This window comes from Mustela nigripes, chromosome 15 (genome assembly GCF_022355385.1).
Source record: "Mustela nigripes isolate SB6536 chromosome 15, MUSNIG.SB6536, whole genome shotgun sequence".
NCBI lineage: Eukaryota > Metazoa > Chordata > Mammalia > Carnivora > Mustelidae > Mustela > Mustela nigripes.
Window position 1 is genome coordinate 27,554,701 of NC_081571.1, and position 14,001 is coordinate 27,568,701.

The 14,001-nt window shown below is 46.4% G+C and overlaps 1 protein-coding gene across 5 annotated transcripts in view; it reads right to left on the reverse strand.

Moving 5' to 3' along the window:
• The window catches only part of LRCH1 (leucine rich repeats and calponin homology domain containing 1), a 196,309-nt gene extending 190,965 nt beyond the window's left edge, over positions 1 to 5,344 (reverse strand). For 2 of the 5 annotated variants that reach the window (XR_009400036.1, XM_059378049.1), the window contains exon 1: positions 4,697 to 5,344. Coding sequence is in view for 3 of the 5 variants with exons in the window: in XM_059378049.1 (XP_059234032.1) it covers positions 4,697 to 5,015 (319 nt within the window). In the remaining 2 variants the exon portion in view is untranslated. The remainder of the gene's footprint in view (positions 1 to 4,696) is intronic. The other 3 variants (XR_009400037.1, XM_059378050.1, XM_059378051.1) reach the window with 2 other exon arrangements.
• Between the last annotated feature and the right edge of the window lie 8,657 nt (positions 5,345 to 14,001).

Sequence of the window (14,001 nt, forward strand, 5' to 3'; positions counted from 1 at the left end):
AGCAGATAAGCCTGCCCACAAATCTCCAAGAAGATTCTTTGAATCTGCACAGACATTTGAGGGAGCTAGCTCAGACAGACTCGGGTGTTAGTCCCACAGACTGACAAGTCCCAGGCCTCAGCCATCTCCAGAGTCTCAAATAAAAGATCCTAAGAGCCCTAGTCTCTATGACGTCATTACATGGTGATAGTGGGCAGGCAGGATCTGACCAGAGGCACAGGCTTAAATGCCTCTCTTTCTGTTTTATTCACAGATCTCAGGCCATCAGGTTCTCACCTATATCTCAGAAACATCTTACCAACCACAGAGTGTTCCTGGGCACTTCTATCCAAAACTAACCCATCCTGTAAAATCTGACCCAAACTATGCCTATGCTATGAAAGTCTTTCCTAGCCAGCTTAACTGAAAAGACCCCTTTTCTTTTTTAAATTTCACAGACACTGTCTATCTGTGCAATTCAGCATCTCAGCTTGACCTGCTTTGAGGCTCCTGGACTTCCTGAACTATTACTTACCTTCTCATGCATTCCCATCTTATCTTCACCTTGTAATCTCCTATAGCTTCCACTCAGGTATATACGGGACCACAGTGAGCATTTTTTTTGCGCCAGACTTCTATATTCCTGTTTGGGTAGGCTCTTCATTTCCTGTACATTCTTTCCTGCTTCCAGCCACCTCAAAAAGATACTGCCATGATACACTCTTCCCTCTTCTTGTTTTTTTCTTTTCTTTCTTTCTTTCTTTCTGTCTTTTTTTTTTTTTTTTAAGATATTTATCTATTTGAGAGACAGAGAGAGAAAGAACAATGGAGGGAGGTGGAGCAGAAGGACAAGCAAACTCCCTGCTGAGCAGGACTCAATCCCAGGACCCCGAGATCATGACCTGAGCCGAAGGCAAACGCTTAACCTACTGAGCCCCCCAGGCGCCCCTCCACCCTCTCCTTAATGGGACCGGTTCTCACCAAATGTCTGTGCATCAAGTCCAAGGGCTTCCTTTTTATTTTCTAGCACCTACTGCAATCAATCTGAGACAGACACTCTACTCTCTTTTCTTACTCCTCTTTTCAATTTGCTTTTTCTCAGTCTTATTCCACACCACCTTGAACTTCTTCATCCCAAAATGACACACTTAATAAATCAGCACTAAAAAAAAAAAAAAAAAAAAAAAAAGTTTGCTTTCTTGATGCATGTGTACTTCTTTTTATCAGGCCCAATCTTATGCATCAGTTTCTATTTCTTAAGCTTCATCCTTTGTGCTCTTGTTGTTACAAGCTACCTCACGTCACCTTAAATCCAGGCAGCATGTGTCTTTCTAAAACAAAGTATTATATTTATCCTGTAAATCTTCCAACTCATTCTGCAAAATCAATTTCCTCCTTTCCCTCCCCATCCCCCTCCAGATAGAATGGAAACTCCATATGAAGGGATACAGGAATTCTCTGATGATCCCCGGTGCCTGAAACAGTGCCTGGCACTTAGCACGTTCTTGAGGAATGAATGTTGGTTGCTTGAACCCCCAAACAGCCTCTCAGATTCCGCTCCTCTTGAGCTCTTCTCTGCTTCACAGGAACATGGTCAAGAACATAAAAGCCAAAGTGAAACCATCAGGGTCCGATCACTGGTTCACCATCTAAGTAGGGGTATGACCTTGAGCCTATTACCTCTTAACCGCAACCTCCCCAAACATAAATGAGGATATGAATAGGCTTCCAGTGAGGAATGAGCAGGCAAATGCAGATAAAGTACTTGGCACCCTGCAAAGTGAACACACCAAGGGCTTATCATGGCTCTTTTCTTCACGCTTCTCCCATTCAGTGTCACTTGTGCCACCACACCTGCATTAAGTCAGTCTTTCTTTCCAAACCTTCTCACCTTCAAAAAGGCTGGACCCTGACAAGATTAGTTTGACTCAAATATGAGCAAAATATAGGCTTTGGGCCTGAGGCACTATGAGCGAAGGCTTGCGAGTTTTGGGTTTTTTTTTTTACCCTGTGAAAAATATGTATGCATCTTTGTGATAGAGTTTAGACATTTCCTGAGCGGCCCCGGCCTCTATGTTTCTGTGTTTACATCTCACTTTTCAACTCTGTTCAGATAAGTTACACTGCCCAAGAGTGGCGGTCTGCACAGGTGGCAGCCAGAAGAGTTTACTTTTACCCAATGGCCTGAATTATACAACTGAGTAGTGAGAAACAGCTTTCTGTGTCATTCCCTGTTGTACAAAATTTATGAAAAAGTGCACTTTACATCTCAGGTCTTTAAGAATCTTCATGGGCCATTCTGATTTTAAGAGCTTTTCTGTAAACTTCTGTAAACTCTAAACTAAATATTAACCAGGAGAAACCACTGTCTTTATCGTATGTCTTACTCCTCATACTCTGCACTTTGCCAGAACTCTTCACATGCAGGAAACGTCAACACTGTGAAAACTGGGGGTGATTTAACTCTTGCTTTATTTTGATTTTTGCTCCCCCAAATAAAGAACAGTGATCAGTAATTACTTCTTCAGAACAAAGGGCAGAATACATTTGGTTTACAGCCAGCTTTTGACCTGAAGCAAAGAAGTTTTGCAGAAGCCATTCTGGAACACGGCAGGGTACTCACATTTCCCGTGAAATCGCTAGCTACCTTAAATACACTTTACCTTTTCCAAGTCGTCCTACATTTCTACAAACATTGGTGACATCCCCTAGCCCATACCTAATATTGCATTTTTTGTTGGGAAACTGGGATGTTAAGATTCTGACTTTTAATTCATTAGAATTCTCTGAACCTTAAACACATGCAAGGAAGGGTCACAAATAAAAACTGGCAAAACTCACAACCTAAGTTCACCACAACCAAGCAAGAGAGGAGAAAAGGAATATTGTGGAGCATTTACCTCACGTGGCAAGGTCTTAACTGAAAAAAGGTGGTCCCTGCTTTTAAAAGCACAGGTCTCAAAGAAATGCCAGCACAGCAGACCCACCAATTCCCAAATTCACTCAAATATGGGAATAAACGTCTGCATCACTGAGTGGACCAACAACTTTCAAACCCCTCTAACCAACACTGACCCTGCAAACATATATAATTCGTCACCAGCTCCCTTTCCTGCAGTCCTACCCAATCTTACCATAGTCCCTGGTATTCTCTATGGCAAAAGGGAAGTAGAACTTAGCAACAGATTTTTTTTTTTTTAAAGCTAATGATTCAGGCAATTCTTGGAATAACTTCCACTTGAGAAAATGTAACTAAGAGGTCCTATCAAGAGACTCCCCAGCTGCTGAGACTTCAACTCTGGAAATTCCCTCCTTTTTGACGATTCCTGACTACCCCTAATCCAAGCCACAAAGTTTAATGACCCTAAAGCGCCCTTTTTTGCCTCCAGCGAACTTGGGATTCTTTCTAAATATTCATTAAAAAGCTCAAACATGTTTACTGACTTGAAGTCGAAAACAGAAAGCACTGGAAACCTAACTCCAAAAACCTTGCTTCCCTCGCCCAACCCCCTCTCTTCCCCCAGGAGAGGAAACTGGGTGATCTGGAGCTGAGAGTTGAGCCATCCAGTATCCAAGGGGTCTGACACTCAGCCCAAGAGGTGATGACAGCCAGGAGGTCTGGGCAGTGGTTCCAAATTGGGGCACCCACTGCGCTGGGAAATGTTGGGCGCTTGCCAGGATACAAACCCTCCCCCCGGCGGGGGGGGGGGGGGGAGGGCTGAACCGGATGGTCGGAAACCAAGGCAGTTCTGCAAGGATCCCAAGGCCCACATCGAGTTCCACCAGCCTCCTTCCTGTTTATAGATCCCGCTCCCGTAACCCCAACTACCAAAGAGAAAGCAGACGTCTCCGAAATATGTCAATACATGACATAACTTGAAAGAGCTGGCTGCTCATTGGCGCGAGTTACAACTTGTCGGGTTCACACAGGAAAACCGGCTCGCTTTAATTACTTTTCTTTTAATATGCCATGCCGTCCCCTCCTGGGCCCCCGCAAAGATCGGGTTACTGAGAACCAGGGAACCTCCGCGGTAGGACCGAACCGTGTGGGCGGCTCGCTGAAGGCAAAGAACGCGGGAGCCGAGCCGACGAAGTGGCTGCCCATTCGGATTGGCGACAACGGCAGCGACTCTCCCCTCGCACAGGCGCAGGCGAGGAAGGCTGGCACCTCCTCGCAGTCCGCACCAAGTTGCCCGACCGCTCAGTGATGTCGCGAGGGGGCCTAGCTGCTCCACGCCGCTGCCCTCGGGTCGGCCCCGGGCGCGCCACCTTTGTCTCGGCTTCCCCGTCCGGACAGGCGACGCCTGGCGCGAACCGGGCTTTGCCCCGGTCGGAAGCACACACCCGGCGCTCGGTTTCCCCGGGCTCCGCGCGGGGCCCGGGAAGCCGACACGGCCGCCCCAAATCTCCCACTTGCACCGCGCGCCCCCGACTCCCGGCCCGGCCGCCACTTCCCTGGCGCGGCCGCTGCAGGGCGGGGAGCGGGAGACTCGCGCGCTCGCGGACGCCGCGGCCCGGCGCACCCCGGTACTCTCGCCCAGGCGGGGGCCACCTTGCCCGCCGCGGCGCCCGCCTCTCCCACGCCCACGCGTGTTCTGACTCTGGAAAGCACCCGCCAGAGGACCCCCCGCGAAGCCGGATCCGACTGGCCGCGGCGAGGGGAAGGCGCGACAGCTGCTCACCCACACCCACTGCCTGCCCCTCGGCCCTTTCTCACCTGCCTGCACCGTGTCCGAGAGGTCGTGCCCGGGGGCCGCGGTCCTGGGAAATTCCTTCAGTTTCCTGGCGCTGAGGTTCAACCCCCCGGAATTGGCCGCTTCCTCTAGCGCGCGCTCCAGCCCCCGGTTCAAGGGCAGGTTGAAGCCGCCGCCGCCGCCACCGCCGCCACCGCCGCCGCCGCCTCCCCCGACCCCGCTGCCGGCTCCGGTTCCTCCGTGGTGCTGATGGTGGTGGTGGTGCGGATGATGATGTGGGTGCAGAGTAGCCACCGAGAGGGCAGGGACGAAAGGTTGGGGTTCGCTTCCCGGCGTCGCCATCTTCTCCCGGGCCCCCCCACCCCGCCCCGCCGCTCCTGCGGGGGGGGTCACAGCTTTCCCCCGGGAGGGGGAGACTGCCGCGCGGGCCGAGTCCCTGCAGTGCCCCACCGGAAAATACTGGAAGAAGGGGAGGAGGGTGTGGCAGGCGCGCGGAATGGGGGGCAGTCGGGGAGGCGGCAGTGGCGGCTCGGTCTCGAAGGTTTCCTGTCCCCGGGAAGCTAAGCACTGCGGCGGCGGCGGCGGCAGGCAGCGCGCATGTGTCTCCTCCCGCCCTTGCTCCCTCCTCTCGGCGGCTCTCCCCTCCTCCGCGGCGCCGCCTGCTCTCTCCTCCTCCTACCCCAAGCTGTCAGTCCAGCCCTGAGCCTTCCTCCGCGCGGGAGGGAACCGGGCCGGTCCCCGCGGCTTCGCTGCGCTCCGCCTGGCAGACGGGGGGATACGTCGGGGGCCGGACCCTATGACCGGGGTGACCTTCGTATAGACACCGAACACCTCTGGGTTCTTTTTGCTGTCCAGGGCATTTGGGGGGACAAGAGTTTTAGAGGGTCTGAGAAGACGCCAGCGAGGCAATAGATGGGGTTTAAAATACAGTGAGATCAAGAGGAGGTGACAAGTTATCTCAATTCTGCGAACTGTATTGGCTTTTGGACCCACAGTTCCCCCAAAAGGCAGGTTTTCACTGTGGGATCAGACCCCTGGCATTTGGGCGTATGCAATGAACCAGTGGTGTCTACATTAATTATCTCATTAATCCAGGGATCCCATGAGCGGAAAAACTGTTTCCCCAGACTACAGAGGAAGTTAAAAAAAAAACAACACACAACTTGTCTGAGGTCACCCATGCAGTCAGAAGCAGCGCGAACCTATAGCCCTCAGACTGTAGGGTTGCCCTCCTTCTGTATAGTCTCCGGCTGGACCCTAGGTCGAAGAGCCAAATAGGAGTAGAGCAGAAGATATTCTGAGCGATGGGGGGGGGGGGGGGGCTGTAAAGGCAGAAAGGAAGGACTTTGAAAAAGAGGGTAGTTTTGATGGTAGACAGAATCCACTGGCCTATGAGGGAGAGGGGCTGGCTATGGTTGGCTAAGCCCCAAAGTTGAGTGGTACAGAGAGAAGTAAGAAAACCAGTGACCCCAACTAGTCAGTAACTCAGCACATTTTGAGCCTGCGCACAGGTCCCGTCAAAGTATCCTCGTGCCGCTTCTTGCCCCCAAAGGACATGGGGACTGACGCGTAAGCAAATTCACGTTCTGCCCAGACACAGCAACGGAGCATCTGAATAGGGCAGACCAGCTGAAGACTGATAAAACCCCACTCCCTTCGCAGGACGGAGCTCCAACTCCCTAGAGCCTCCATTTCTGCGGATAACCGTCTTGACCATCACTACGAGCAAGTTGGCTAGGAGAGATGAGGATACAGGTAGGAAAATACCACACCCCTGCTGGTAGACGAGCCGGTCTTCCAAATGGTAGAGCAGGAAGGTAGGAACTGGTGACTTCATGGACTCGGCACTAAAGTACGACATGATCTATGTCACTTGCGTGGCCTGCATGCCCAGTCGCCCTTAATTCGTACAGGATTCTAGGCGGAGTAAAATATTCTAATCCCGTCGGAGGAGACAAGCGCCACCTGCTGGTGTCTGCCTTCCAAACCGGCTCTCCAGCCAAACTCAATCCTCTCAACTTGCCCGACTTTTAAAAACCAGACTTAAGGAGCACCTGGGTGGCTCAGAGGATTAAGCCTCTGTCTCCAACTCAGGTTATGAACTCAGGGCCCTGGAATCGAGCCCCACATCGTGCTCTCTGCCCATCTGCCTCTCTGTCTACTTGTGATCTCACTCTGTCAAAAAAATAAATAAAATCTCAAAAAAAACCAGACTTGAAAATAATAGCAATAATAATAAATAGAAGCACAGTTACATCACTTGTAAAAACGAACCTACTTTCCCTTTTCCTCACTGGTCTTTACCCAAGAGGTCAGTGAGAAACAGACATAGGAAAAATTTTCACTTGATTGTCTTCAACTAAAACAGGTGGTACGTCTATGTGATCAGTATACAAGGTATGATTGAGGACATCTAGCAGATTGCAAATTTAGTTCAGACCACAAATTGTGGTGATGCACCATAGAGAGCATCATTTCTTTTTTTAAAAAGACCACAAATTCTTTTTTAGGGGAAATGACTGAATAGGAGTTCAGGATTTGTTTTTTAACAAGTGTTTGGTCCTTATGTTATGGGCCCAGCATGCTTCTGCTGCGCTACTCCGCTTGTTTGGTCCTTATGTTAGAATGACATAGTCATTATAGTTTGTTTTCCTTCTCCAGATAACTAAAGTGTGAACTCCTTGGGGGCGGGATACATTCATCTTTGTAACTCTCACCTCGTATCTAAAATAGTACTTTGTGAATAAGGAATGCACAATAAATATTGGTAATTAAGCATTGCGCAACAGGCCAAGTGCACAATAAACCTGTCTATTGCACAATGGAAAGTTTACCATTTGTTGGTATGTCTTTCAAATTATGTCCCTGAGTGAAGGAGTTTTTCCTTAAAATAGAGGAGAATACTTGACCTTAAAACTGACTTTATTTCTAAATATGCAAGAACTTAACAAACTATTTTCTCTTGTTGTCTTGTTTCTCTCTCTCTTTTTTTTTTAATTTGGACATCTCTGTTTTGTTAAATACTCTTTTTACTTCTTGGGAAAACAGTACCATCTTCCCATTCACTCTCCCCCTCTCCATACATACAGTTCTTCGACTCAGCCGGTCATCTCAGTTAGTCTAGAAGTGGACTTCTGACCAAAGGACAGCAGCCAGAGGATCAGAGAGTCCTGATAATGTTCAAACCCTGGATTCTGACTGTTCCTGATTTGTATCTTTAGTTTCTATGAGATATCTAGTACTTTTGTAATACATTCTACTGTTCACCTAAGTTAATCTTATTTGATCTTCTGTCTGTGTAACCAAGAGTTCTAATTAATACATGCAATTTACCATATTTTAGTTTTTATTCCCCCTTGTTTTCCTAATATAACTTCATTTGGGGATAGTCTACAAATAATCTTTTATAAACTATTTGGATAATGTTAGCAGATTTTTTTTCATGTTCTGTCTTTAGTACTTTCCAATCATCTTACAAAGTTAACAATTCAAATGATTGAGAAAATGGGGGAAATAGAATTATTCTCAGAATAAAATAGTGGCTATTAGAGAAAAGTGATCAGTTTCATCCACAAACATTAAAATTTTAGAACCCATTTTTTAAAAAAAAAAAATTCCTCTTGAGTTCCTTACCAGACTCTTCCATATTTAAGACACAGCTCTTTCATTCTTGCCTGGAAAATAGAGCTATGGACAAGCTTATGAAAATCAAACTTACTAAGAATGGCAGATAGATTTGAGCAGGGCTAGGGGCACCTGGGTGGCTCAGTCTATTCAGTGTCTGCCTTGGGCTTGGGTCATGGCCCGGGGTCCCAAGATAGAGCCCTACATCAGGCTCCCTGCTCAGCAGGAGTCTGCTTTTCCCTCTCCCTCTGCTCCTTTCCCATTCTTGCCTGCTCGTTCTCTCTCTCTCTCTCTCAAATGAATACATAAAATCTTAAAAAAAAAAAAAAAATAGATTGGAGCAAGCCTGTACAGCCTATACCACCTTCTCAGAAAGCCATGAAGAATTTTCTTTTGGTAGGAACTCAAAGCATATACTGAAGAGGTAGGCACGGTCACCCAGGTTTGTCCTTCACGGTCCTGACTGCCCCCTCCAGCCATAGCTAATTCGATAAGAGGAGCTGACACAAGATCCAGCCAACCCCAAGCAGGGGAGTTCACCCAACCGACTCTCCTGAAAATTGAAGCAAAACACACCGAGACCAGAGTCAAATTACAGCACGTATGTGACCCCAAAGGAAGCCAGAGTCGGGGCTTATTCCCATCTTTTTACCTGACTATTCTCCAAACTCTCTGCTTCAGTTTCCTCTTTCTTAAAAAAGGAGTAAGAAAATTCCCTGCATAACATCAACCTTTTTTATTATTCCTTCCACATGCTCTCAGACTTAAGTAGTCTCTTTGCACTATATCAGTAAATATTTATCTGGAAGTGATCACAGTGTGTTGTATTCATGTGTATTTGAGTACTTTTTCCCTAGAGCCCAACGTGTGGCAGGAAGACAACACTCTGATCTAGAACTTCTGAGAGATTAATAGCATTTTTTAATTTTTATTTTTAATATTTTATTTATTTATTTGACAGAGCAAGAGGGAGACAAAGTATAAGCAGATGGAGTGGCAGGCGGAGGGAGAGGCAGAGGGAGAATGAGAAGCAGGGAGCCTGACTCGGAACTTGATCCCAGGACCCTGGGACTATGACCTGAGCTGAAAGCAGACACTTAACTGACTGAGTCACCCAGGCACCCCAATAGCATTTTTTTAAAAGATCTATTTATTTGAAAGAGAGAGAGAGCATGAGGGGTAAAGGCAGAGGGAGAGGGAGTGAGAATCTCAAGCAGATGCTATGCTCAGCATGGAGCTCTGTGTGGGACTTGATCTCACAACCCTGCGATCACGACCTGAGCTGAAACCAAGAGTCAGAAACTCAACAAACTCTACCACCTGGGTGTTCCTAATAGCATTTTGAAAGAACCTGTAAGGGAGAGATCGCTTGGACCACCCAGCATCTGAAGATGATTGTGACAAAGAGTTTTTTTGGTTTAATTTGGTTGATACCTCTTTGAATAAGGTGTAACAAGAAAATGTCAGTGACCAATAGGTGACCCTCAGGTTCCTGTCAGAAGTTTCTCAAGAGGTTACTGGGGAAAGAGCCACTGGAAAATAAGGACTGAAGGGCACCAGCAACATAACTTTAACTTATAAAGAAATGTATTTTGGGGACACCTTGGTGGCTCAGTCAGTTAAGCGTCTGCCTTTGGCTCAGGTCATGATCCTGGGTTCCTGGGATCAAGCCCTGTATTGGGGTCCCTGTTCAGTGGAAAGCCAGCTTCTCCCTCTCCCCTGCACCTCCTCCTCCCCTGCTCATGCTCTCTCTCACTCTCACTTTATCTCAAATAGATAAATAAAATCTTTTAAAAAATGTATTTTTGAGTAACTGGCCTTTTAAAGGTGTGAATGTAAATATTCAATTATAGATGATATTAGATAACAGCATTACCATGATCGGTCCCCCTAAATATTTCATCTATTTATTATATTGTGTGTTATTGGTTTATAATATAATGGCATATTAGGCTATTGGCTTGTAATACAGTAGTCTCCCCTTATCTGTGGTTCCTTCTTCTGTGATCTTGATTACCTGTGGTCAACTGTGGTATAGAAGCAAATGATCCCCCCACCATATCATTGGAAGGTCAATAACAGCTTACCTACCCCTACACCATAATGCCTATGTCATTTACCTCACTTCATGTCATCACATAGGTGTTTTGTCATCTTAAATCAACAGAATGGTGTTATAAATTTTTTATTCTTGCTAATACCTTCCTGTGCCTTATTTATCTTTAAACTTTAGTATAGGTATGTATGTAAAGGGAAAAAACAGCATATATAGGGTTTGGTAACATCTGTGATTTTAGGTATCCACTGGGGCTGTTGGAACGTAGCCCCTATGATGAGTGGGGAGACTACTGTCTCCCATTCATGTATAATGAATACATGAAATATTTAGGGGAACAAATTATTTGTTTATAAATAAATTGCTCAACTTGCATGGATAAATGGAAGCAACATTCTTATCCAGGATGTGTCCTCTGAACCATAGTTCTCTAGGGTATTAATAGACTTGGTGCATAAAGGGTTTTATTACCAAATAGTTTATGGGAATAAAGAAGTTTACAAATTATTTCACTCTGGGACTTCTTAAAGTCTTTGCTAGGCTAGTGCACCTTGTGAATATGCACAAAAGAGAAGTGGTTTGCCTCCAGCTTTTCTCATATATATTTGAGAAACCCTAGATGAAGGTGATCTCACACTGCGAACCTCCTGACATTATCTATAATAAATCACAGTTGAACAGATCAAAATTGACCTTGAAGTCAATATTTAAAATGATGCCAAGTGCCACTATTATAACATCTCCTCAGCAAAGGTCATTCTAGCCCTGCTATTCATTAGGTGGATTTTAAAAGAATAAAAAAAAAAAAAAGTCTTCCTCTTTGTACTTAAGGTACTGTGTATCTAATCACAACACTAATTTATATGTTCCCCAAAGGCAGTTTTTAAGACTCCTGATGTCATTACAGGGATATTTTCCAAATGCAAAGCTGTCATTACTCCTTAGTCAGATGCAGAACTGGAGCGTGCCTCCCAGAGGGGCCGTTCTCCCTAGATTTAGCAGGAAACACTCTCTGGCCACAATGGCACTAAACTTTCTGCACCCAGTTGTTATCACTGTTCCTGTGCTCAGGATTTGAAGAGTTGATGTGGAGAACCTCAAGTTCTTTCTCAAGATCATTCCAGGGCATCATTAGAAGAGGGGTTGGGGCCCCTCGGTGGCTCAGTCAGTGAAGGGTCCAACACCTGACTTCAGCTCAGGTCATGATCCCATGGGTTATGACCTGAGCCGAAGTCAGGAGTTGGACCCTTCAATCATGGATCCCATGGGGTATGAGAGTGGCAGAGACTGTTGGCCATGGGACATGTAGGAAAATGGAGGAGATGAGAAGGATGGGATCCAGTTTCGATGGAAGGACTCAGATACTTCTTTTGGAGACTGGGGTGAAAAAGTCAGGAGACCTAATTGAGAACACTAATATGCCAAACTAGCAATTGGTCCCTTAAGAACTGGATGCCAAGGATCAAAAATCTAAATATATATTCTCTGCTAAGAGCAGAACTGGAGATTAGAGGTGGGAAGAGAGATTTATGAGCAATATTTCCAAATCAGAAACCATAGAGCAAGTACCCCATTATAATCATAAATATGTGATCTTTGGTTTTCAGCCCTAACTAGCACATTAACCTATCACTAGATCTCAATGCTACCCACAAGTGATGGTTTTCCTCTTGGATGCATCTGTTTGCTTCTAATTCTTCTATGGATTGCAAAATCCAACATGTCTTAAAGCATACAGCTTGGCTTATAAGACAGAAAAATGAACTAGCTCCTAATAACAGACCACTTCTCTCCCATAACCTCTCCGTAGACAGAGCTACATCATGGACTTCATATATAGTCTGTCATGTCCTCAGCGAGGGATGCCTCAGGAATGCAGTCCAGCTTCCCCATTCTGCAGATTGGGAAACTGAAATAAAGACATGAAGGTGAATTACTCAATGTTGTGCTGCTGGCCAGTGCAGAATGGGGACTAGAAATCAGGTCATTTCCTACCTACTGTTAGCTACTTATCTCTGGAGCATGATAGGCAATGTGCCCTCGGCCAGCTGAGGGGTGATGTAAGTACCCAAGGGCCAGGCAAAACACAGGCCCTAAGTTACCTGACATCTACTTCAAGTAATGATCTTTCAGGATACTTTCTGCCATGATTAGAAAGGCTGTGTTCCCTGGGGTCTATACAGTGGCTACAAAACATTTTGGGCATTGCAGATCTTTGAGGTACTTCTTTTTTTTAAGATTTTATTTATTTATTTAAGAGAGAGAGGGGGAGAGAGCGCACAAGCAGGAGGAGGGGCAGAGGGAGAGGGAGAAGCCAACTCCCCACTGAGCAAGGAAACCAACGTGAGACTCGATCCCATGACCCCAGGATCATGACCTGCGCCAAAGGCAGATATTTAACCAACTGGGCCGCCCAGGTGCCCCCCTGTGATGTTCTCTGACAAGACATATACCCTCTTCTTGGAAAGATGAGCGTGAAATCCTATTTGCACCATTTTGTGTATAATTCCAAGGTACTAGACATACCCTGCACCTTCTAAGGCTGGTCAAGCCTCATCCAATGAACTCTGACTCTAAACAAACCTTCCCTATTAAAAAAAAATATCAAGTGAGGTAGTTTGAGGCATAAGACTATCTCAGAATATATTCTAATTTATAGGTACTGCAAATATTTCTCCTTCTGAACCTCGATGTTTCTTTGGGCACAGAGGGAAGCTAGGGACATTGGAACTGCCTTCCAACACATAAGTAGAGGGGGCGGGTGGTTGAGGTGATTCAGATGACAGAAGTTCATCCGTGCTAACCTTGAGCCCCATCTTAAATTCCTGTTCAGGCTTCCACAGCCACACACCAGATTTGATCCCCGCCCAGTCTCTCCTAACAGCCTCCCACAGCCCAGGTTAGATAATTCATGTGTGCTCAGGTCCTTTCCAGCCTTTCTACCATCTGGCTAATGATGGGGCACCATATGTCAGCAGCGGGATACGGGCATCCGCCTATGGCTTGGGGCACAGACCTGCCCCGTGAACAGCATGGCTTCCCAGTGTGAGGCTCACTCCGGAATGACACCGGGCATCTCTTTTGCATGAGTCTGCAACCAGGACACAAACGACTGAGTTGCTAGCAACTTAGTGCAGTTGGAGTTGTTTCACTCGTGGGCACAGATATTATCTAACTGACCACTCATTACTCCTGCAGGGTTAAAAATCAGGAGGCTAGGGCTTTACTACTGAGTTCCGTGGAAATATTAAACAGATTTTCATTCAACATCATTCCCAAGGAGTTCCAGGTTACTCAGATCTTCCAGTGAGTGATGCCTGGGAGAGATCTCTTAACAGAAGCAGGTTAGATGCGAAACTGGGAAGCATGTAGATTACCTTGTGTGGTTAACACAAGTTTGCTAATCTTGTGTGGTTAGCAATTCTGTGTGCAAACCACGGAGCAAGAATGGGGCCACCTAAAGGTCCAGACCCCGGACAGTGGACGGTAGCTTCCTGATCAGATATGAGAGAAGCACACATCTTTCAGGTCCTTGCTACTGATCAGGTTACACTATTCTGCACGGACTGCTTCTAATTATACATGCCTCTTCTCCTAACTGGGACCATTTGGGTCCAGATGGCTGCATTAGGCAGTACCTGTTTTTCT